This window comes from Struthio camelus, chromosome 15, assembly GCF_040807025.1.
Source record: "Struthio camelus isolate bStrCam1 chromosome 15, bStrCam1.hap1, whole genome shotgun sequence".
Taxonomy (NCBI): Eukaryota; Metazoa; Chordata; class Aves; order Struthioniformes; family Struthionidae; genus Struthio; species Struthio camelus.
The window spans coordinates 18,242,536-18,266,470 of NC_090956.1; the positions used below are offsets into that span (position 1 = coordinate 18,242,536).

The 23,935-nt window shown below is 69.5% G+C and overlaps 2 protein-coding genes across 4 annotated transcripts in view; one reads left to right on the forward strand and one right to left on the reverse strand.

Annotated features, from left to right (window-relative positions):
* The window catches only part of LOC104150804 (presequence translocase associated motor 16), a 57,073-nt gene that overhangs the window by 27,138 nt on the left and 6,000 nt on the right, over positions 1 to 23,935 (forward strand). For all 3 annotated transcript variants that reach the window (XM_068908790.1, XM_068908789.1, XM_068908787.1), the window contains exons 10-15: positions 21,215 to 21,269; positions 21,362 to 21,419; positions 21,505 to 21,650; positions 22,686 to 22,781; positions 23,486 to 23,611; positions 23,752 to 23,887. In XM_068908790.1, the coding sequence (XP_068764891.1) occupies positions 21,215 to 21,269; positions 21,362 to 21,419; positions 21,505 to 21,650; positions 22,686 to 22,781; positions 23,486 to 23,611; positions 23,752 to 23,887 (617 nt within the window). The remainder of the gene's footprint in view (positions 1 to 21,214; positions 21,270 to 21,361; positions 21,420 to 21,504; positions 21,651 to 22,685; positions 22,782 to 23,485; positions 23,612 to 23,751; positions 23,888 to 23,935) is intronic.
* Positions 6,408 to 19,240, reverse strand: VASN (vasorin). Its single transcript, XM_068908791.1, has 2 exons — positions 19,154 to 19,240; positions 6,408 to 10,471 (listed from the first exon to the last, which is right to left on the reverse strand). Exon 2 carries the CDS (start codon positions 10,459 to 10,461, stop codon positions 8,437 to 8,439), a length of 2,025 nt encoding a protein of 674 aa, XP_068764892.1. The 5' UTR covers positions 10,462 to 10,471; positions 19,154 to 19,240; the 3' UTR covers positions 6,408 to 8,436.

A 23,935-nucleotide genomic window follows, 5' to 3' on the forward strand; every position in this document is an offset into this window, starting at 1 on the left:
CCGTGGTGTTGTGATGGGAGGTGGCAGTGCTGGGGACAGCTGGCCGTGTCCCCAGCAGGATTGGAGTAGAAGGACGCTCTGTGGTGCTGCATTGGTAGATGGCAGTGCTGGGGACAGCTGGCCGTGTCCCCAGCAGCGTTGGGTGAGAAGGACGCTCCATGGTGCTGTGTTGGGAGGTGGCAGCGTTACAGACAGCTGATCGTGTCCCCAGCAGCACTGGGGTGGACGGACAATCTATAGCACTGTGTTGGGAGGTGGCAGTGCTGGGGACAGCTGGCCGTGTCCCCAGCAGCATTGGGGTGGAAGGACACTCCCTGGCACTGTGAGGGGAGGTGGCAGTGCTGGGGACAGCAGCAGCGCTGGGGCAGGGACCGCCCTGCCCGGAGCTACGGGACAAGCCGTGGGAGCGGGGCAGCGGCTGGGGCGGCTGCCGGGCAGGTGGGCCGTGCGCCAGGGTGGGACACGAGCCCGGCAGAGGCGCCCGGAGGGGCCCGCCTGGACATCCCAGAAAGGTGTTGCAGGCCGGTGAACCCATTTGGCGGTGCCCACGCGTGCCTGGGGCCGCGGCCGTGCCGTGGCTGGCGGGCCACCGTCCCTCTGGCAGGTGCCATCGGAGCTTTGGTGCCCATAAGGGGTCAGCGCCCCTTTTCAAGCCCGTGGGAAGACGTCTCGTCTGCCTGGCCCCGCCGAGGTGAGGAACGCGCTGCTCAGCCCTGGCCTCCGCTCTCCCAGGCCGCCCCCGCCAGCCGGCCCCGCTTCACGGCACGGGCAAGGAAACGCGGGTCGCGCCGGGAGGATCAGCCCAGGCAGGCGAAGGAGGAGGTGGCACCTTCGTCCTGCTGCTGTGGTGGTGGCTTGGGGGGGCAAGGTCCTCGCTGAGCTGGAGGCCTCCAGCTGCACCCGGAGCTGCTGGCGAAGTGGCAGGTGGAGGGACAGCCTCGGGGGTGCCACATCCAGCCTCGACCGGGTCCTGGAGAGAGTGAGAGCATCGCTGTGGAAAGCGATCCCTTCCTCCAGCGCCACTGCGGGTGGTCGCGGGCTGTAGCTGCTCTCCAGCTGCGGCAGCCTCCATCTTTGTCCTTTGTGGCCAGGCATCATTAGCATCCAGAGTGAACAGCAGCGAGGGAGGCTTGGGCACACAATGCGCTCCAAAAGGTCATGTCAAGGGGCTGCTTTTAGGTGAAGCCTCCTCCTTAAAACCAGCTTGGGTACAGCCCCCCCTGCGCTGGCGTGGGTTGAGCCGGGGTCCCCGCAGTGGGCAGGGAGGGCCGACAGGCCGTGCCCCGAAGCTGCCGGCAGAGCATCCACCGCGCCGCCCCCTCACCAGCAGGAATCGCCCCAAACCCCGCCGCTTTGCGCACCCCGACCACCGCTTTGCGCACCCCGACGAGGTCGCCGGCTTTGCAGGCCCCCCCCCGCGCGCCCGGGGCCCTCCCCGCTGCCCCTTCCCGCCGGCGCTCGGCCGCGGCGAGCCGGCCTGGCTAAATTGGATCCAGACGCGCGGCGCTGCTCTCGGCCCCGTTTGCGCCGGCCGCAGTTATTTTGGCTGCCGGCTTTATCGGCCGCGAGGAATGCGGCTGGCAGGCGCTGCGTGCGCGGCTCTTATCTGCGCGTCGCGCTGGGGCTCGGCGAGGTTGCGGCTGCCTGGAAAAGGGAGCTGATAAGGCGGCGGGGGAGAGGGGCGGCGGGGCGCTGCGGGAGCGGCGGCGGGCGGGCGAGCGAGCCCCCGGGCCGGGGTGAGCCGGGGCCCCCGCTCCTCCGCGGCGGCGCGCGCTGTAAGCGGCAGGGAGGGGCTTTTTTTTTTTTTTTTTAAGAAAGGCGCGCGCCGGGGCTGAGCGCCGGCCGCCGAAACCCCAGCCCCCAGCCCAGCTCTCGCTGCCCGTAAATCTCTCGCAGATGACAGCATCGCGGAGGGGGATTTGGGCTTGCTCCCGGCAGATGTGATAAGCGAGAGCTGTGTTTTCCCGCCGTGGAAGCCGCCCGGCCCGGCGGCCGGCGGGGTGGGATGCTCGGGCGCCCCAGGCACGCGGCGCCGCGGCCCGGGCCACGGCCGGGGCAGCGCTCTGGGGGATCGCCGGGGTCCCCCGCAGCGAAATGCCCCGACGGAGCAGGCTGAGGCCCGGGGGTGCCGGTGGCGGGGGGAGCTTGCCGGGCGCACGGGCGCTGCTGGGCGCTGGCCCCTCGGCCCCGGTGAAGGCGGCTCCGGGGATGGCGACTGAGGGCTGCGGGTGCAGCGGAGGCGCCCAGAGCCTGGACATCGGCTGGCTCTGCACGCGAGGAAGGGAGCCCGCCGAGGGGATCTGCTGCTCGCAGCGAGGCCGGGGCCCGGCGCGGGGCGGGAAGCAAGGGCAGACGCCAGCGCCCCGGCTGGGGCGCCGCGGGGCCGACGGGCGCCCGGTGCGGTGCATGCGCGGGGACACGGGTGCCCATCGCGGTGCTGTCGCGGCTCGTGGAGGGACGCTCGTGCCGGAGGGCTGCCTGAGCCTCCCAGAGGGTGGAAGATGGAGGAGCTGATCTGATCCGTCCTCGCTTTCTCCCCGAAAACGGAGCAGCCAAGACCTTTGCTAGTGCGTGACGCTTGTTGCAAAGCACCGCGCTCGCGGCAGCAGCCGGGGCGATCCCGGCACCCGTCGCACGGCGGGGCGGCTGCTCGGCGGGCGCCCGAGGAGGTGCCCCCGGGGCCGTCCTGCGCGCGCCGGCACTGGGCGAGCGGTTCGTGCGGGTGTTTTCTTGTGCGACGCGAGCCGCGGTTGGGGTCTCAGTCCCTGCCTGACGCCCGGAAACGGTGCTGCTGGCCCTGGCCCGCTCAACGAAACGCCCCGGGGTGCCGGGAGCGGGAGGCGTGGGTGGCCCCGGCCGCTGTGCCGGCCGCCGGCCGCACCGGGCTGCTGCCTTTCGGTCGCCCCGTCGCTCCCTTTGAATCGCGTTTTGTCTTCCCTCCGGCCTCCTTTAATTAGATCAAGGAGCGGCCGGGCAGGAGCCAGGAAATGGCCTCAATAGGTTATTGTTGCCCTAAATTGTAACCAGGACCGGTGGAGTTGGGTTACCGGGGCTGGCGCGCGGGTCAGCGACCAGACCCCGCTGTCGCCCGCCCGCAGCAGCCGGGGACGCTGCCCGGGGACGGTGCCGTGTCCGCGCCGGAGCCGGCGACAACACAGGCTGCCTTGTTGTGCCGCAGCCCGGCGGGTGCCACCTCACCTTTCGCCCTCCCTGCAGCTTCCCCGGGAAGGAGGAGGGCCGCGGTGAGCTGCTCGCCCCCGTCCAGCTCGGCACCTCCGCGCCCGCGTCCTGCCTCGAGGAGCCAGCGTGCAGCAGCGCCGGGGGAAGGCGGTTGGGAGGGTCGTTGCTGAGCCGGGGGGACCCTGCGGGGCCGGAGGGGGGCCCGGCAGCCTCTCCCGCTGCAGGGGGCAAAGTCTGGTGCCGGGAGCGGATGCGGCTGCGGGGAGGGAGGGTTCGCGGCAAGGGAGGGGGTTCGGGGAGGGCTGGGGTGCTGCTGGGCTTGCGGAGGACTCGGCGCGGGTGGCGGCAGGAGGCTACGGTGCCGGGGCGATATCCAGCGGCGATGCTCACCCGGGAAAGCTCAGCCCGCTGCACCCCTGCGCGCCCCTGCTCCAGCCCGCGCCGTGGGCCCGGGCTGCTGCAGCTCTGAGCGCTGGCGCGGGCCGCAGGACGCGGAGCTGGGCGGCGGGACGTGGCTGGCGGCCTGGGCTGCCGGCTCGCCCGCGGGGGCCCGCGGGACCGCTCCCCGCAGGACGCAGCCTGGCGGCTGCCGGGAGCGGGGCTGGGGCCGCCGGGGGCGAGCCGGCCGCCGTCCCTCCTGCGGCGCGGCACGGCGCGGGCGAGCCGGCTTTCCGCCGCCCCAAGCGCCGTCAACGCTGCCCTGAAGCCCTGAGCGCTTTGTTCGCCCTCCCGGGGCAGCCAGGGCTGGGTGGGCACGCTCTGCCGCCGCCGCCGCCTCGGCCCCGCGCGCCTGCAGCTCGCCCACCTGCTCCCGGCCCGGCTTAGACGTGCAGCGCCCGCAGGGCCGGCCCGGCGCTGGGATGGGGGGGCCGCGGAGGAGCCGGCATGGGCGCCCGCCACCGCCGCGCTGCGAGTGCCGCCTCGGCGGCGGGGCGCGCGGGCGGCGCGCGTGGAGGCGAGCCGCCGCCGGCCGAAAGGGTTAAGGCGGCGCGGCGGCCCGCCGGGACTGCCCGGCTAATTACGCGCCGTGGAAAAATAGCCGCGCGCCTTGCGAGGGGCCTGCTGCCGGCGGGAAGGCGGCCGGCGGCGCGATGGCCGAAATCGCTCCCAGATGGGCGGCAGGGCCTGGGCCCGGCCTCGCCGCTGGCCCCCGGGCGCCGTCTCGGGGTGGCGGAGCCCCTCGCCCTGCCGCTCGCCAGCCCGCCTGGGTTTGATAGCAAGCGGGGATTTTTTTGTGTGTTATTTTATTTATTTCTGCTTTTTTCTTTTTGGTTTCGTTTCAGGGCTTTTGCAATCCTTCCCCTGCGCTGATTCAGCGTGGAGGAATTAGCAGCGGCGCGCAACGTGCCGCTCTAAGCCGCTGCTGGCAGGCTGCAGCCCCCGCCGGGTTGGGGGGGGCTGTCACGGCGGGGCTGCCTGCAGCGGCCGTCGGAAACGGGCCGGAGGAGGCCAGCGAGCCGGCTGCGGCGTGGCAGGGGGCTGAGCCCCCCCCGCCGGCGCGGCTCCCCCCGGCCACGGCGGTGTCGGGGGGGGGACAGATCCCGGGGCCCTGGCTGCGGGGCCCGAGCTCCGTCCATCCGGCCGGCCGGCCGCGCCGGGGCCCTGCGTAGGCCCCGCTCGCCGCCCGCCCGCCCGCGCGAAGCTTGAACTCTGCCGGCGGCGTTTTCATCTCTCCTCCTGGCCGGGCTGGAAAATACACAAAGCTGGCAGGGAAAATATTTACACAGCAGCAATTTTCGGAGGAATTTGGGACGGTAATTTAAAAAATCTGCGGGGAGAGGACCACAATGGGCCCTTTGAGCGGGCGAGCGTGGCCCTCGCGCCTGCCGGCGAGGGGCCCCCGCCGCCGCCGGCCCGAACGGCAGCCAGCCCGGCCGGCAGCCCACCTGGGGGCGGCGGGGAGGGCGCCCGCCCCGCCGGCGCGGCCCCAATCGCGCCCAGAGCGCGCCCGGCTCCTCGCTCCGGACGGCAGCCCGGCACCGGCCGCGGGGGAGCCTGCCTGGCCTTGCTGCCCCGGGCTGCTCCCTGGGGGGCAGCTGTGCGCCGGTGCTGGAGGGGCCGTCATCCACCCGGCGGTGTCCCGAAAGAGTCGGGGCTCAGCAGCCGGGCAGCGGCGCTGCGGCCTGCGTCGCTCTGGGGTGGGCGCCGCGCGGGCTGCCCCGGCGCGGTGGAGCTCGGCGCTGGCCCTGCCTCGGCCCCCGGCTCGCTTGTGTCCCCTTTGCCCTTGCGCCCCGCGGCAGAGGTGGGGGGAGGCGCTTTTGGGGCAAGCGCGAGGGGCTGCTGCAGCGCTGGCGGCCGCACGCCGCCAGCAAGCAGGGCGCTCAGGGCGCGGGGCGGCTCGCGGGGCCAGCGACGCCGCTGCCGCTCACCTGAGCCGCTCGGCGGCCGGCTCTGAAGAGCTGCCAGGCGCGGGCGGCCCCGCTGCGAGGCCGCGCACACCGCTCCCGGGGAGCGAGACGGCCAGGTCAGGTTGCAGCGCGCGGCTGTAACCCTTTCGGCAGCCGGCCGGCCAAAAGCCTCCGCTCTCCGTGGCCGACGAGGGGGCCGCGTTCGCCGGCGGAGCAGCAGCTGCGCCCGCTTTGCTCGTTTTCTCCGACCGAAAGGTACCTCCGCGGGCAGGGACCCAACCTGGAAAATTCCAGCCCCAAAGATAAAGGATTGGAAAACGATTAAAACCAGAGGAGAGAGCAGAAAGCACTTGGCAGCGGGAACCTGCCTCACGCCGGCTCCAAGCCCCGCCACCGGCGCGCGCGCGCGCGCATGCAAGCGGCTGCTCGGGGCCGAGGGCGCGCGGGGTCCCGCGCGGGGGCCGGGCGGAAGGGAGGCCGCTCGAGGTGCGCGGGGGCCCCCGGCGCAGGGCTGCTGCTGGACGGTCGCCGAGCACCCTCCGTCTTGGGGGCAGAGCCGGGGCTCCCCTGGCAGCCGCTTGCAGGGTGCGCAGGGACCGCGGCAGGGTGCTGCCGCCGCCCCCACGGCCGCGGGGCGCCCCCAGAGCGGTGCCGTATCTGGTCTGGGCCCGCTGCCGTCACCTCTCGCCTTGCGCGGTGCCCGTCGGGCAGCACCCGGCCGGGCCGGGCGAAGCTGCCCCTGCTCCGGGCCATGCCGGAGCCCACGACCCCGAGCAGGGCGAGGGGCACCCTTAGCTCTGCCCGGGCCCCGGCAGGCAGCGGGCGAGCGGCTGGGGCTGGCGTCGCGGCCAGGCGGGGAGCAGGCGCAAGGCAGCTGTGTCAATAGCGATGGGATTTGGGGAAGGAAGTGCCGGACTGAGCAAAATGCAGATTCTCGCACTCCCCAAAGCTGCGGGTAAATACCTGGCTGGGCTGCGGCCAGGCAGCCTGCAGCATCCGCAAAGCCTCGCCTGGCACCGCGCCGGGAGCGGGACGGGCAGCAGCGGGGCCTGACCCGGCACGGCAGCGCGGCAGCTGCCCGTGTTGGGGCTCGCGGCCGGTCTCCTGCAGCTCTGGTAGGAGCTGGTGGTTTCTCCTTCGCCCACTGCATCGCGGCTGCTGCTCCCGGCCCCGGTGGAGCCCCAGCGCCGGGCAGGGTGCTGGGCGGGCAGCTGGGTGCAGGGGACTGGGAGGGCGCAGCCCTCAGCCTCCCCTTCTTGCGACCCTCCTGCCGTGCTTGAGCAGAAAGGCCAACGCGCTTGGCACAGGCGCGTCAGGGCTGCCACGCAGCTCAGCGGCACTCGGAGCCGGCCGGGCTGCACGGCCTGGGACGCGGGTGCCCACGGCGGGAGGAGAAGCACCGTCTAGCCCATCAGCGCGGGCCTGGCTTGGTGGCTACATCCCGAGGAGGATGAGGGTGACGTCAGGAGGTCATCGGAGCTGGGTTGGGTTGTTTGTCCCGCCTGCCCCCGGAGACATCTGGCAGTTGGGATAGGGATGAAGTAACGCTGGCTGATGCACAGGGCAGGGTCTTATTTGAAACTTGTGGCCTCTGTTTTTGTAACACCTCTAACGCTCGCAGTGGGGGAGAGCTTTGTCGGGGTGAAGCCGCCCCAGCGCCGCGGCCGAGAGCCGGGAACGCTCCCCTCCGTGCCCTGACTCATCCCGCTGCCCCTCCAACAACAACAGGAAAACGCGGCTGGCCTTCCCCGTCCTCCGCAGGCTGACACACAGCGCTGCCCCCGCCGCGGGCCGAAGCCCAGCGGGACGCGTGGCCGAGCCACCCCGTCGCGGGTCACCCTGTGCCAGGAGCCTTCCCGGAGTAACCGGCACTCACAGCGGGCCGGGCTTCGCGGCAGCCCCAAAACCCAGCCTGACCCCAAGCAGGGCAATGCCAACGCCAGAGCAGGGCCACAGAGGCTTCGGGCGATGAAGTCCTGTGCTGGGAGAAACCCAAGTAAACGCGGCTGCCAGCTCTGCCTGCCCGGCTCGCAGGATCAGGCCCAGCAGGCGCTGAGAGCCCAGGCCACATCTGGGATGGAAATGGGGAGTGATTGCAATTGCAGAAGTGGAAACCGCATGTTGGCTGCTCACCCAGCAGGACTGAGGAGCCATCGAGAGGGCTCTAACGCAGCCCTCCATGACTGCAAACGCTGTGCAGAGGTTTTAGTTATTATTATTATTCATTTTATTTTTTTTTTTTTACAAAAAGACACCCTTCTGTCTGCCTTACAAAACAGGTGTACGCAAACCTGTACTAGAAAAGAGCTTTCCCAGAAGAAATGGGAAATAACCATGTATAAATATTCTCTCCGAGTTCTTAAAGCTTCGATTGCCGGTTCGCCTTCTTGGCACTTCCTTCGATGCACGGCACAGAGAGGCCGAGGGTCCCAGCACCTTGGCCTCCTGCGGGGGATGGGGGTCTTTCCTTATTGCTGCTCACATCAACTTCCCAGGGAGTTCAGAGTCACAGGCCATGCTTAGCTGAGGGACCCTTTGTTACCAGCACATTGATGCCCCTTAGCTAAGTCACAGACAAGTTTCTTCTTAGCAGTAGCTAAAAAAAAAAAGGCCAACCCAAACCCTAAATTAAAAAAAAAAAAAACCTTCTTTCGCTACCCACGTTCTACGTAGAGTCACAGAAATCAAGGCACTTAGTCATAAGCTGAGCGGTAAAATTAGTGTCTACTCCCTAAGTGTGTAAGCCTCTCAGAAATTGCACGTTACGAGTTTTGGGTTTCCGCCTTAATTTAGTTAACTCCTCAGTGTTCCTCGTCCCGGAAGGGACACAGCCCTGGCACCGCTCCTGGAGCGCACCCCTCGTCTCAGTCCGGGGCTCTCCTCGCCTGGCAGCCTGTCCCCTCTTGCTTTAGAAATAGGATGGCTTTAGTGCTGTGGTGTTGTTGTTGCTGGGGTAGTGTGACTGCATGAGCGGCACCTCACACTCCAAGGTGTTTGAAAGCATTGCGTTCTCTGGCCCCTTGTGGCTGTGGTTGCTCAAATCCCCATTTTCCAGGCAGGCTTTCACACCTTCCAGCTCCAGGGGGCTGGAGTCCACCCCGGCACTGGTGTGCGTCTTTGCCCGGCGGTGCCGGCGGTAGTATGTGACAGCTGTGACCACCACCACCAGCAGCAGCACAGCGGCCAGCGCCGGGACGATCATGAGGGTGAGGTTGCTGTCCTTGCTCTGCGTGACAGGCGAGTGCTGCTGGTGGGTCACTTGCAAGGTCTGCACCTCAACGCAGAACTCCTCCTTGGAGACCTTCTCCCCCAGAGGCCCGATGCAGACCCGGTAGGTGGAGTTGGGCTTCAGCGCCCTCACAGTGTATTCGGAGAGCGAGGCTGGTAAGCGCAGCATGACGGGCCGCTTGTCTGGCCCAGAGAGATTTCGGTAGCTCAGGCGGATGCCCTTCAGCTGCGCTTTGGACTGGACATAGTTCTGCAAGTCCACTTTCAAGGACGTGCTGCTGACCTGCTTGATGCTGATCTGCCTGCTCTGAGTGGGGGCCTGCGTGGCTGGCAACACCGTCGTCCTCCTCACCTCCAACTCGCAGTAGACCCCAGCGAATCCCTCCGGGCACAGGCACTCCAGGTGGTTTTGTGCATCCAGCTGGCAGGTGCCGCCATTCAGACATGTGCGAGGGGGGCAGATCTGCGTGGGGGGGCTCGTGGGGCCCAACGGGGCGCTGAACAGCATCGGTGTGGAGCTGCCCTGCGGGGCCCTGGCCTCCAGGGTGGGAGCTGAAGTGCTGGGCTCCAGCGATGGGCGGCCGCTGGTGGGGAGGAGAGCGGGCAGCTGCAGCGTGGTGGTGCGCAGGGTGGTGGTGGTGGTGGTGGTGGTAGTGGTGGTGGTGGGGCAGCCGAAGTCAGTGTACTGCAGGTGGTGGAGAAGCTTGCCTGAGTTTTTGGGGGGGAAGTGGCACCGTGTCTCCTCGGGCCGCCGGAGAACCACACCACTGGCGTTCACCCAGTGCACGAGCCAGCTCATCTGGCAGATGCAGTTGAAGGGGTTGCCTGCAGCTGTCATGGCCCGGAGTCTCGGGAAGAAGCCGGAGAAGTCCCGAGGGATGGTGTTTATGTTGAGGTTGCTGATGTCCAGCTCCTGGAGGTTGTGAAGGTTGTGGAAGTCCTCTGCCAGCAGCTGGGAGATCTGGGCATTCCCAGCCAGACTGAGCTTGGTGAGGCTCCCCAGCCGCCGCAGCACTGCTGGGACACGCTCCAGCAGGTTGTCAGAGACGTCCAACTCATGGAGGTTGTTCTGGGTCTGGAAAAGCTCCTCATCCAGGCTTGTTAGGCCCAGGCCCGCGATCTTTAGAGACTCAATGTTAACAGCATGGAAGGCCCCAGGTGCAATAGCGGGGATTTTGTTCCAGCTGATGTCCAGCAGCAGGAGGTTGGGCAGGTCAAGGGGAGGCACGGCCCAGAGCTGGTTGTTCTGCAATTTCAGCTCCAGTAGGTTCTCGAGAGTGTCAAATGCAGCAGCATGGATGTGCTGGATCCTGTTCCTCTGCAGGTAGAGCCGCTCCAGGAGCCGCAGCCCATGGAAGGTCTCATTGGTGATCTCTTGCAGGTGGTTAGAGGACAGGTCCAAGTTGACGAGCTCTGTTAAGGGCTGGAAGACGTTTTTCTGGATGCTGGTAATCTTGTTTTGTGAGAGGTCCAAGAGCTGAAGGGCAGGCAGGCCCACAAAGCTGTCCTCACTGAGCATCGTGATGCCATTCTCAAAGACGTACAGGGACAGGGTGTTCTGGGGCAGCCCGCTGGGCACAGTGTGGCCTCGTCTTGCTGCACACAGGATGGTCTTAGGGTCTTGGCACTGGCAGCCTGCAGGACATGCCTGAATGAGGTCCCCGGAGGCAAAGAGAAGCAGCCCGCAAAGAATCAGCTGGCTCATGGTGTCGACTCTGCAGGAGAGAGAAACCCAGTCACGGTTAGGTGCTAAGCCCTGCCACAGGGGATCGTTTCAGTATTCCTCCATGTCCCAGGGCTGCGTGTGTCCCAGGGTGCAGTGTCTCCCACCTGGGACAAGAGCAATCCCTGGGAAGTGGGGTGGTAGGGAGCTTCAGACCTCCCTCCTGCAAGCCCTGCACAGTCTCCAGGGGCTCCGCATCCAGCCACTGGGGTCGGAGAGTGGGGCAGAGGGGTGGCTGCGCCAGCTTGCGTGAGTCAGGATGCATCAAGCAAATGCCCCTGGCAAGTCTTCGGAGGGAGGCGAGGGTGCAGGGGTGGGCTGGAGCGGCAGTTCCTGCTTCTGCACGGTTTGGCCCAAGCATCCTCCTGCTCAGGCTGGAAAGTGCTCGGGCTCTGGCCAGGGAGGACACCCGGAGAAACCAGGAGAGAGAGGGCGAGGCACGCAAGTCCAGGGCAGCAAGGCCCCAGCCGGCTCCCCTGGGCTCCTGTCCCACAGGCGAGTGCCAGTGCTGCTTCACATGGAAAATATTTGGCTTTTCCAGTGCTTCACAGGCAACCTGCAGCGATGCTAGCAGAGGAGGGCTGGTTCGCCGCAGCTCCCAGGCAGCGCTGGGGGCAGGAGCCCCCGAGCCCGGCTCACGAGTGGGGCAGGGAGAGCCGGGCTGTCCCCGGGCTGCCCATCAGGCAGGCACAGCTCCTGCCTCGCCGTGGCCTCCTGGGCCTGGCCTTCACAGCCAGGAAGAACCGAGCGGCTGCACTGCCAGCCCCGCGGCTGGCCCGTCCTGCAGGGCCCTTGGCCTCTTGCTGTCTCCGCGAGCCCTGCCCGGGACACGCCAGCCCCAAAGGGACTGCAGAGGAAAGTCCCCGCTGCGCTGGTGCCTCCTCTGAGTCCTGCTGGCTCCTGCCTTTTCCCCAGGATTTGGGGATGTGGTGCCTTCCCGTGCCCCCTCCCACTCGGCCGCGCACGCGCCCCTGCGGCTCGGGCCTGGCCTTTTGGGGCTGCGGCGAAGCCCTTCGGTCCGTGGCTAGCAACGCGCCCCTACCTTCCCGGCGGCAGGCGCGGCGCCGTCCCGGGCTCCTCTCGGCGGGGCGCAAATCAAGCATGTGGGATGCGCCGCCGCCTCCATCCGAGCAGACGCGCCGGGCTCAGCCTCCGCGCCAGGGAAGGGGTGGGAGCCGCCGGCCGCCGCGCTGAGCGTGTTAACCCTTTGCTCGTGCTGAGCCGACGGCCACCCCGAGCTGCGCCGCGTGGGGCCAACCCCCCTGGGGCTCCGCGCGGTCGGTGCGTCGGCCCGTGCCCCGCCATCCCTCCGTGCCCGGCAAGCAGCGCCCGGGAGCTGCCGGCCGCCCCCGCTGCAGCGGGCACGCAGCCCCCAAGGTCAGGCTGAACTCGGAGCCCAAGACAGTGTATTTTGGGTTGTTTGTAACACTTCTAGGTAAACAAACCGCAACGCACCCTCCAGCGTCCTGACCGCGCCGGACGAGGGCGGGAGCTGCCTCTCCCCAAACGCAGGCTGCGCCCCCCAGCTCTGCCAGCATCCCTCGGCCATGGGGCCCGGCCCACGGTGCAGAGAGCGCTGGTGTCAAGCCAGCACCCTCTAGGCACCCCTGTAGGCAAAACAGGGAGCGCACAGAGATCAGGAGGGGCACCCAAAGGTAGCACCCACGCACCACCCGTGGGGTGGCCTTGGCTAACAAAGCGCTGCCTGCCCCAGAGCACAGCTCGGCCAGCCCTGCCCCACGCACCCACCGCACGGCACCCAGCCACCTGCGTCCTGCCTGGAGGGGCCCAACACCAGCCAGCGAGAGGGCCAACTCGGCCCCTCAGAGCCATCCGGAGCCGGATGGAGTCACAGCGCCCTGCTCCCCACGGCAGGGCCACCCTGGCAGCCCAGTCCCGCGGGGTGCGGGTCTCGTCCCTGCCGTCCGCCGAGGCAAGGAGGGAGGTCCAGGAGGGCAGGGGGACACTTAAAGCAAGCGTCAGCACCCTGGTAGCGGTCTGAGCTGGGTACAGGCACTGTGCCCACCAGGATGCTGTCCCCGCGTGCCCGCCGCAGCGCCCGCTGTGCCCCCGCCGGCACAGCTCTGCCCAGCTCCTGCTCACAACGCCAGGCACCGCGCGCCCCAGGGAGCACAGCCCAGTTGGGTTAGCTCCAGCCGCGGCTGGATCCGGATGCTGGGGACACGGCTCCAGCACGAGGGTGGCTGGAGACGTTCGCAAAGGCGGCGACGTGCTGGCGTTACTCACAGCGATACGGGGCCAAAAAAGCACTGCCTGCCGGGTCTCTGCGCTGGCTGGAGCTGCGCTGCCTGCTCCCCCGCACCCCGGCTCTGCACCCCGTCCTCCCCGCTCGCCAGCGTGCCAGCTGCTGGGGTGTCCTGTTTCTTGCTCCCTTTTGGAGCCAAAGCGATGCTGCGGGCACAGCTCCCCGGGAGCGCACGTTCCCCATCCCTGAGTCAGCCAGCAGATGTTACACCATGTCTCTGCCCGGCCGCCGCACCGAGGCAGGGAGCGGAGCCGGGGCTCGGCAGGGAGGGGATGGTGGCAGGTCCCAGCTCTGGACCCAGGCTCAGCTCGCCCCATCCCATCCTTGGCTGGCTCAGGGGATGTGACCAGGACTGACCACAAGGCTGGCATGGTGGGATGGCGCTCCTCCATCCTCTCCCCATCACGAGCCTTCGCCCTCCCACTGAAGGCAGCACACCGCTGCCGATGGACAAGTCGCACAGGGCAGAGGCCTCTGCCGTGGCTCGCGCAGGGCTGTACAGCACAGGACCCTGGCCCGCTCGGGGGCGGCTTTCACCGCCCAGCCCGCTGCAGGGCAGCTCTGGTCCCTGGAGAGGCCACGCGCTCCCCCAGGAGCTGCTGTCGCCCAGCTCCTCGGAGCAGAGCCGCCTGGCAAGGCTGGGGGGCCTCTAGCCCTGGTGCCATCCTGCCTTTCGTAGGCATCCCTGAGCCTCGGAGCAGAGGGACGTGCGGCCAAGCTGCGAGCCCTCCGTGGGCTCAGCCCTTAGCAGGGCTCCAGCGCTCTCATCTCCCAAATCCCCAGCTGCATGCTATAACTTCTGGCCCCACAAAGCTTCCCCCGTGTCCCCTTTCCTCCAACCCTCCCTGCCAGCACTGTGGGCACCCAGCCCGGCACAGCCACGCTCGCAGTCAGCCTTGCCAGGGGCCTGGCCAGCCTCACCGGGCCATGGAGCCGCTGGGCTGCAGGCTCCTCGTCCCTCTAGCACAGACAGACAGACAGCACGGCTGATGAACGCCGGGGAGAAAAGGGAGGATGCTCCCTGGCACAGGCAGGGCTGCGTACAGCCCTGGCGAGATGCCCCCTCTGATGTCCTTGCTCTGCACACCAAGCCAGCGAGGGGGAGGCTGGCTGGCCGCGCTGCGCGGGGCCCACTCATCTCTCAGCGCCGTCTTTCAGCCTGTTTAATGAGCGCCCTAATTAGCACAGGGGAGGGGTGGCACGAGCAGGACGGGTTGTGCACACAGCTGGGGAAGGGACCGCGGAGCCAGAGCACCGCCACGTCTGCACTGGGGTGAGCAGGGCTGTGCCTGGAGCGCCAGGTTTGCTCGGGACCTCGGGTGCTGTGGCTGCATCCTAGCGGGCCACGGAGTCGGCCCTTTCCTAGCCGGAGCCAGCTCCAACCCCCTCGTCTCCGCTGGCCTTGGCCCCTAGATCCAGCCTGGGCAGGGAAGAGGTGAGAGCGCCATGCTGACCCCGCGAGGCTGCCGGAGGTCTGGGTGCTGCCCTGCACCCTGCCCCGGGAGCCCCTTCCCCAGCAGCCGCTGCCGCCTCCTCCCCTCCCGCTGAGCCGCTCCGAGCTGTTAATAGCTGCAGGCAAATAAAACCCCTGCAGCTCGCAAGGGGCCGCCGGCCCCCGGCCCTGTGTGTGGCGGGGGGGCTACCGGGTCGCGCAGCAGCACGTGCCGGCTGCCCTAGACGCCCCTCCGCCGCGGGGGGCCCTGTCTCGGCTGCGCCGGCGGCCGAGGCCGAGCTGCGGCCAGCCAGGGAGGCAGGCTCTAGCTGCGTCTAGTGCTGGGCCGGTCTGCGCCCTTCTCTTGCCCCGCGCTGCTGGGTGGCCCGGGGCACGAGCGCGCCAGAGCCGAGCTTGTGGGACACCCCATCCCGCAGCCCCGGCTCACCCGCAACCTGTGATACCCCAGCCCCACTGTGCCGCAGGGTGCCTAGCCGCCCGCCCCCGCTCAGACAGGGTTAATGCTGCAACCAGCGCGTGTCCTCACCCCTTCGCTGGGTGGGCCCGGAGGGTGGGGTGCACCCGAGCCACTGGGCAGGGTCACCACAACGGCCTGAGTCACTTGGCCTGAGTGGCCCTGCCCCGCCGTGACCCGCGCCGTCAGCCCCCTGCCGCGGGGACACCGGAGCCGGCGCTCGCCCAGGGCGCTGCTCCGCGCCACAGGGGTCGCCCACAGCCAAGGCCCGTCCCTGGCTCCCAACCTACTCCACAGGACCTCGTTCGCCTGCTGGGACCTAAACCAGGGAGGGCAGTACTGGGTGCTGGCACCCTCACCACTGCGCGGGCTGCTGCAGGGAAAAGGGTGTCCCTGCTGACGCAGGCAGCCAGGTCACCCTGGCTCTGCTCAGCCCTTGTGCCAAAGAGCACCGTGCAGCCTTGTCAAATGCTTTTTGGGGGGAGACGGGACTGCGAGGGCTCTGCTATGGACAGGGGAGCTCAGGAAACGGATGGTGGGTGCGTGGCCGGCGGAAGAGAGAAAGGCAAGGCCGGCTTGCTTGCGCGCTGCAGCGGGGGCACAAGCTCAGCCTGTCCCCGGCTGGGACACAAGAGCCAAGCGAGGGCCCTCGCATGCAGCCTCCTCGGGAGGCTGGGCAGCCTGAGCGCTCGGGGCCCCACGGGAGCTGCCGCAGCAGCCCGAGGGCGCCTGGCTGGCAGTCAAGCCCTCAGGCCCCTGCCTGAGGCTGGAGCAGCCTCCAACCAGGAACACGGAACAGGCTTATCTGTCACGGGCAAAGACCTCCGTGTCACTTCTGGAACAGGGCACGGGGCCGGGCTGGCAGCCAGAGGTGACAGCCAGGACAAAGGCTAGCTGGGCCAGCTCTGCAGCATGGGGCTGGGGCAGGACAGGAGCCGAGCTGCTGGCCAGGCTGCTAGCAGGCCAGGGGCTTTGGATTTGGGACAGCCTGCTGGGCACGCCCCGCTGCAGGGAGAGGGGAGAGCAGGGCTCAGAGTGCTGGGCCACCCTGGAGGGGCAGCGCTGGAGCTCACGGGAGCCCTGGCCAGGCCTGCTGGCGGGGCGCAAGCCTGGGGCTGGGACTCGGTTTTGCAATGCCAGGGTCGGGTTTCGCTGACGTGTCCCATGCTGCAACCAGCTGCTGACTCCAAGTCTCTCGTCCCTTTAATTACGCTGGCATTTCCTCCCCAGCTGCCAGGCTCCCCACTCGCCCGGCCCCAGGCAGGTTAGTCTGGCCCCACCGTGGCCCGGCCGTGACCGCAAGTATCCCCACCTCACCACGAGCGCAGGGCAGGTCAGCGCAGCATAACGCAGCCGCCCCGAGCAGTGCGCTCCACCCTTGATGGAAGAGCACAGCTCACCGCCGACATCACTGCTCCCGCCTCTGCCTCCTCCTCTCCCTCCAGAGCACTGCATTCCTCTGGCACAGACCTCCCCAAAGCACCCCAGCCCAGCATCCCGCAGAGCCCATCTTCACTTCAGGCTCAGTGCCCTGATGTGCTTTAGGCCTTCAAGTCACTCAGGGGTTAACCCAGCTCAGCGGGATTTCCCAGCTTCAGATGAGCTGGCAGTGCTTACCCCTCCAAAAAGGGGGAGGCAGGCAGGGAGCAGCACCACAGGGTCCAAGACAGGGTCCGAGGGATGGAGACGAAGCCCCGCTTCTTCTATGGGTGCTAAGCCATCCAGCTGACCCCCACTGCCAGCAGCCTGCGAGTGCGCTCGCTCGGACGCTGCCTGCTGCTGCCTTGGCCAGGCTCCCCCAAGCCTGCACCACAGATACTTGCCGAATTATTCATATTTTCCGGCTGCGGGAGGATCTGGGCTCAGCTTCCCCCAGTCTCGCTCAGCCTTTCCCTGCCAGCCTGCTAGGGTGGGAGCGCTTTCTCCATTACCAGCATGAGCTGCCTGTTGCTTCCCTGGGCTCCACAATCCTGCGGGGAGCTGCCCAAGAGGCGCCCGCTGATGCGAGCCCTGCTCCCTGCCCAGGGCAAGCGATCCAGCACCTCTGCTGTGCACTCACCGCTGTGGCCAAAGGGAAGGCCAGTCCTGCAGACATAGACAGCAACTCATTTTGTACCAGTCGTGTTTAAGGAGCCAGATGCCAGGTCAGACATCCCTGCAGCCAGCTCAGTCACAGCTTGTGGACGGGCAGAGCCACCTGCTAAGGTGGCAGTAGGGACTCCCCATCCACGAACCGCAGGGTGCGGGCTGGTCAGGGCCAGGTTTGTCTCCTGCCCCTCACCACAGGAGGTGCCCCTGCCTTTCCCTGCTGCTCGGGGAAGTGCCCATCTCCAAAGTGGCTGCTTACTTGTGTGGTGTCCCTGCGTGGGGGCCAGTAACCCTAGAGGTGCTCCCAAGAGGAGCTGTGCGGAGGGACAGGACGGATTGGAAGGGACTGTTACTGTCAGGCCAAGGGGTCCCAAAAGCTCTGTGTACCAACTGCCGCTGCCCAAACGCTCGCCAGGTGCCCAGGGTACTGCATGAGGAAGGCTGCCTCGAGCAGCTCGTGGGGAAGCCATCGGCAGGTCTCCTCGGGGGGCTGACCCACAGGGATCATGCTGGGCACAGGGCTGGTCCCGGGGCTCAGCCCCGCAGCCTGCTGGGGCCCTCAGGCCCCAAACACCTATTTTCTCCACCATAGCCTTGTACCTGCTCTCAGATCCCAAAGCCACATCCACACGCCAGGACAGCAGGTCCCCCAGGGCACTGCCATAGCACAGCCTGACCCAGCTTGCCCCAGAGATGCCTGCTGTCCTCTCCTGCCAGGCAAGCGCCCTCCCTGCCCCATGGGCCCCTCAGACCCCTGCTCTCCCCAGCTACAGTCCCCAGCCAGGGCTATTCCCAACCACCGCTGGCCCCTCGCCAGCACCAGAGCACCCATCGGCCGCACCTGCGTTGCACTGCCCGACGCCAGAGTGCTGAGCGCTGCCAGCGTCGCAGCAGGTCCCTGAGGCCAGGGGAGCCGGCATGGCAGGGATGTCCCTTCCCACTGCCTGTCCCGTGGCCACCCACGCCGCACGGCCGAGCAAGGCCCCGCATCCGTCCGCTCCCCGACTCCTCGCGCCAAACAAAGCCATCGTTGTTAAGGACACGCTGCCAGGCTGGTGGCCCGCCTCCGCCCCTCGCCAGCACCGGGGGAGGCCGCGCCGGGTCCCCGTAAGAAGCCGAGCCCCGGGCACCGTCACCGCACACCCGCGGCGCGGAGGTGCGCAAGGCCCCCGCACGCGGAGGAATGCGGCGCCTTCACAGCCGCCTGGGCAGCCGGCTCGGGTTGCAGGCGCTGCTCTCCTCCCCGGCGCTTTGCCGGGCCAGCCGCCATCCTCCCGTGCAAGCCCTCCAAACAAGCCCATGTCAGCACGCGCCCCCTCCTGGGACCCAGCAGGGGGGATGCAGGATTAGCCCTTAATCCTCCTTCCCTTCAAACCCCCCCCCCCCCCCCCCCCCCCCCCGTGCCAGAGCTCCCACCTCCTCCCGGGCTCCCCTCCCTATTTAATTAAAGTTTCCGCAGCAGCCCTGGAGGAATGCAGGCCTGGTTATTGCATTCCCCGGGGCTCTCGGTCCCCTTGCTCGAGCTAGCTTCCCCTCCTTCGCTCTTCCTGCCCTAGCCCCCGCTCTGCTCCTGCCCCTTTGACCCGAGCACCCAGCCACACACTCCCTCCATCTCAGGTGCCAGGAATGAGAAAAACCAGCAGAGCCGCTTTCCTCGGAGACAAACCGCCTCCGGAGTCCAAACAGGAGCTAAGCGCAGGGCGCGGAGGCCGGCTGTGCCGCCTGCCACGCGCGCACCCCTCGCCCTGGCCCGGCCCGGCCCGTCGCACAGGCGGATTCCTATCCCCTGACTCGGGCGGCTCCTCGCGCCTCGCTGTCCCCGAGCGCTTCCTCCTGCCACGCGAGGTGGCTCCCGCCGGCGCAGCAGGTGAGCCGAGGCGGCGCAGCCAGCCGGGCGAGGGAGCGCTTGCGTCAGGGCCACCCCGGCTTGGCATGGAGCAGGGAAAATAGTAATTAGTGTCATCCTTCACAGCAGCACTGCCCAGCGCCGTGTGGGCAGCAGCCCGGCTCTGACTGGGTCCGGCCAGCCCAGCTGCCCCGGTACCGGCTGCGACTGGGTACCAGCAGGACAAGACCTGCCTCTGTGGGGCACGGGGGGGACAGAAGTGAGAACTGTTGGCTCAGAAGAGAGGCCCCAAACGCTCGTGGCTGGAGCATCTCCCCCAAGCCGCAGCGGGACGCGCCGCCGGCCCTGGCGGCGGCCAGGCGCAGGGAGCAGCGCTTGCCCTCCGCGGCCCCGAGTCCCTCCCGGGAAGGGCGGCAGACCCAGCATCGCCCCAGCCCCGCGCTCCCGGCGGGCGGCCGCCGTCGGGCAGCGCCGTCGGGGCGGGGGCAGCTCCCACGCAGACAGCGGCGGCCGGGGCCGCCCCGAGGCCCCCCGTCCCGGCGGGGCGCGGCGGGGAGCGGGACTTACCGGCGGGGCGGGGCGGGCCGCGCCGGTCACTCCATGGCGGCGGCGATGGCGGCGGCGGCCCGGGCGGCGGACGCTCCCCTCGCTCTGGCCGTGCCGCGCGCGGGGGGCGGCTTTAAAAGCGCGGGGGCGGGGCTTGGCGCCGGAGGGGCGGGGCCTCCGCTGCTGCCGCCTCCCGATTGGCGAGGCGGTAGGGGGCGGGGCAGGGCTGGGCTGCCGGCCCCGCCCCCGCGCACCTGGAGCCGTGCGGGGGGGGGGAGGGGGCGCGGCCCCCGGGACGGCCGGGACCCCCCGCAGCCCGGCTGTGCTGTGCGCTCAGCTAGGCGTAGGTGTGGTACAGCTGTATGTATGTGTGCGCGTGAACATGGGCACCTCGTGCCGCCGGCCTCCACGGCGCTCCCAGCACCCCTGCTACCTCTGGCACCCCCGGGGCGCTCGGTCCGGTGTACCCCCAACACCCCCGGTAACACCGGGCTGCGGGCATCTGTCTGACACCCCAGCATCCGTGGTGCCCCAACACCCAGCCGCTGGCATCCCAACATCCGTGGTGCCCCAGCATCCATGGTGCCCCAACATCCGTGGTGCCCCAACACCCAGCCGCCGGTATCCCAGCATCCGTGGTGCCCCAGCATCCATGGTGCCCCAACATCTGTGGTGCCCCACCACCCAGCCGCTGGTATCCCAGCATCCGTGGTGCCCCAGCATCCGTGGTGCCCCAACACCTGGCTGCCAGCATCCTACCATCCGTGGTGCCCCAGCATCCATGGTATCCCAGCATCCGTGGTGTCCCAACACCCAGCTGCTGGCATCCCAGCATCTGCGGTGTCCCAGCATCCATGGTGCCCCAACATCCGTGGTGCCCCAACATCCGTGGTGCCCCAAAACTCAGCCACCGGCATCGCAGCATCTGCGGTACCCCGGGACCTATGGCACCCTGAGTCCTCCCAGCTGCAGGGGGACCAAGCGGCTCTTGCAGGGCATCCGCCCTCCCCTGGTGACAGCAGAGCTGCCCCGAGTGCCGCAGGGCCTCAGCCGCTCTCGGTGCACCGCAGTGGGCACCAGACCCCGGGGAAGGGCATGCTCGGTGGCCAGCAGAGACGCCCCCCGTGCCCACCCTAGCACGCAGCAGGAGTGGCGGCGGCCAGGCAGGGCATCCCTGCGAGCTCCGCTCGCTCTCCGCCCCGCGCCTGCCGCCTTCGCCCCCGGCAATATTTGCCTAAGCTTGTGCCAAGAGTCACGGAGGCAGGTGCCGCGGCGCGCAGCGGTGCCCCCGCCGCCCTGCCCCGGCCGCCCGCCCCCGGCAGGCGGGCGACGCCGGATGCGACCTTGCACGCGCTCTCGCACGCCGGGCCGGGCGGCGCGGGCGCCGCTCGGGCGGGCGCCGTGCCTGGCGTGCCGCCGCCGCTCCGCTCCGGCACGGGCCGGGGCGCACCGCCCGCCGGGGAGCTGCCGAGCCGCTCGAAGACCCGCCGGCGAGCCGCGGCCCCGGCTTCGGGGCGAGCGAGGCGGTGCCCGCCGGGCAGGGGCCGCGCGGCGGGCCGGGCGCTCCGCTGGGGGCCGCTGCGCCCGCCGGCGGCCCGGGCGGCGAGGCAAGGCCAGGGCAGCCTATTTTTACTCCGCGTTTCCTCAGTCATCCAGTGTCGTATCCCAGCGCAGCACGTGCTCCCTTCCCCCAGCCAGCACAACCACAAAAATGTCAACCCGAAAGTAATATATTGTCCCTTTGTTCTCCTAAAAGCTGCCCGCGGAGTTTTCTCCTCCACCCGTATCTCGGGCGCGTGAAAGCGGTGATTAGCCGGGCTCCGTCCGGCGCGGTGGCCCTGGCGGTGGCGGCGGTCCCCTCCGGCGCCCCGGGCAGGGAGCGGCCAGGGGCCCGGCCCGAGCCGGGGGTCCCCCACCTCCAAGCCCCTCCGTCGGGCGCCGGGTGCCCCCTGACTCTGGGGTGCAGCCGCCGCCGCCGCCGCCGTGCATCCGGGGCTTTGGGCCGTGGGGGGCGCGCGGGTGCCTCGGGGCGGGCATCGCCCCGCGCCCACGTCCGAGCTGAGCGGGCTCCTTGCCTTGCAGGGCGGCGATGCCGCTGTACGACGCCGACACGGGGCTGCTGGTGCTGGCGGGCAAGGTGAGGCGCCTGCGGGCCGCCGGGCCGAGCGCCCCCCCGGCGCCCGCCCGCCCTTCGGCTCACGCGCCGCCCTCTCCGCCGCTCCCTCCCAGGGCGACAACCTCCTCTACTGCTTCGAAGCGTCGCCCTCGCAGGCCGCCCTGACCCAGGGTAAGCGGGCGGCGGGGTGCGGCGGCGGCGGCGGCGGCGGGGCGCCCCGGGCACCGCTCAGGCTTGCTCTGCCTCCCGCCCGCAGTGAGCCAGTGCGTGGCCGAGGGCCGGACGCGGGGCCTGGCCTCCGTGCCCAAGCTGGCTCTGGACGTCATGGCCTGCGAGGTGCTCAGGGTGCTGCAGCTCACCGACGGCTTCATCGTCCCCATCAGCTACGCGGTGCCTCGCAAGGTGAGGGGGCCGCCGGGCGCGGGCCGGCGGCGCGGGGTCCCCCCCCCGGCCGGCGGGCGCCGGCTCCTCGCCCGCTCCGTCGGCCGGCTCGGCACCCGAGCCCCAGCACCCGGCGCCGGGCCGCCCGCCCGCCCGCCCGCCCGCCTCCCCCGCCGGCGTCCCCAGGGCAGCCCCGCGCTCAGCCCCGGCGCGGGTTTGGGGACCGAGCGCCGTGGCACCGCGCGGGGCGGCACCTCCCGGCTGCCCGCCGCGGACCCAGAGCTCGGGCTCTTCCTGGCGTCTGCACCATCTCGCTAGCGTTTTTCTGGGAAAAAAGGAAAAAAAAAAAAAAGGCGGGGGGGCAGTTGGTCGACAGCAAAAATACCCTTTTCTGTAAACAGAAGCTGTTGTGGAAAAACTCACATTTAAAAAAAGAAACTGAGCGTAACCGCTGCTGCGGGAAGGCCGTGGGCTGGGGGGCAGCCAGGGTTCAGGCAGGCCGGTGACGCCTGCCACCTCCCGGCTCGCCGGGTTCCCGCTGCGCCGGGAAGGGGGCGGCGGGCGCCGATGCTCCCGGCGGGAAACCGAGGCACGGAGGCGGCAGCCACCGCTCGCCCGGGGCTTCTCTTGCCTGCGCGCTGCGTGCAGCGGGCTGGCTGCTAAAACCTGGGTGCTGGGTGCCCACGTTGGGTGCTGAACCCTGGGCGCTGCGTGCCGGGGGCAGGAGGCTGACGCCGGGTAATGGAGGCTGAAGGCCGGGTGCTGGATGTGGCTGCTTTGGGGGTGCGAGAGGCAGCCCAAAGCCAGGCAGCGGCTGACACCTACAGGCTTCGCCGCGCAGCTCGGCCGGAGCCGGGGCCCCGCGGGCGGGAGGAGCGGGGGGGGCGGCCGGGGTCTCCCCTGGCCTGCGCAGGGCTGCTGGGTCCCATCCCGCCCGCGTGCGAGCCAGGCAGGGTCCCCGGCTGGGGTCTGCCCCGCTTCGGCTCGACGGCGGGCTCGAGCAGGACGCGGGCGGCGGGGGCGTGGGGGGACACGCAGCCTCGCCGCCCCTCGCAGTCCCTCCAGGAGTTTCACGAGGACCTCTTCCCCGACCGCGCCGGGACCGCGCCGGCCGCAGCCGCCCAGGCCTGGTGGGCCGGAGACAACCAGCAGGTAAGCGGCGCCCGCCAGGTCTGCCCTCGGCGCCGCCGGGGTTGCAGAGCGCTGCCCGCGCCGGGGCGGCTGCGCGCCCGACGGCCCTGGGGGGTTCACGTATAAACCGGCTTCTTTTAGCGGCCGGCAGATTTACACCCCCTGAGTCCGGTTTTCCAAAGGTGACGCCGCTGGGCTTGGGGGCCCAGCGGGGCGGCGGCGCGGGCCGGCGCGCCGGGTGCCCTCTCGGAGCAGCCGGCCGCTTCCGAACGCGGGCCGCGCTTCGATGGACCTCCTCGTACTTCTTCATTAGGGCCCCAGCAGGTTTTAGGCGGTTCACCGAACGAGGCAGGGCCCGGAAACGCCGTTGCGCAGCTCACCGACGTGACATTTCCACCCAGACGCAGCTCAGAGAGTAAAAACCTGATAAGAGAAAAGACACTGCACGATTTTCCTGAAAGCACAGACTGAATACGAGCGTCACCGGGGCAGTTTAGCGCTTGCAGAGCCACGTCCAGGAAAAGGGCGTCTGCCCGGCTGCCAGCAGCGGCCACGCTGCGTGGCAGGCCGCGAGCCGCGGGTCTCAGCGAGCCTAATTAGGGGGTCCAAAACCAGGCGAAAAGGGGGTTTTCCCCGGGGGGGGGTTGTGTGCCGGTGGGTCGGTGACCTCCTCGGCTCTCCCCGCCGCCGACCCGCCGCCGCGCCCGGCTCTCCTCCCGCCGCAGGTGGCCAAGGTCAGCCTGCACCCAGCCCGCAGACCCCCGCAGGCCTTCACGTCGCCCCTGGTGCCCTGCGCCGCCGCGCCTGGCCCCCGCCTGCCCGACGCCTGCCCCGCGGACGCCGACCGGAGCGTGAGCACGGGGGGCCGCAGGGGTTGGGGGGGGGCGCCGCCGCGGCCCGCAGCAGGCGCGGGGCGGCGGGATGCCGCGGGCGCCGGCCGGGGTGGTGGGCAGGCAGCACCCCCCCGGCGCCCACCCGCTTTCTCCCCTAGGAGGGCAGCGGCTACTCCTCGCCGTCCAGCTCGCTGGCCTCGCCGGGCAGCGCCGCCGCCTCGCTCTCGGCCAGCACCGGCCCCTCCAGCGGCTTCGCCAGCAGCCCCAGCCAGAAGTCGCTGCAGAGCATCCTCGGTGAGCGGGCGCCGGGGCGGGGGGGAGGCGGCGGGGCCCGCCGCGGGC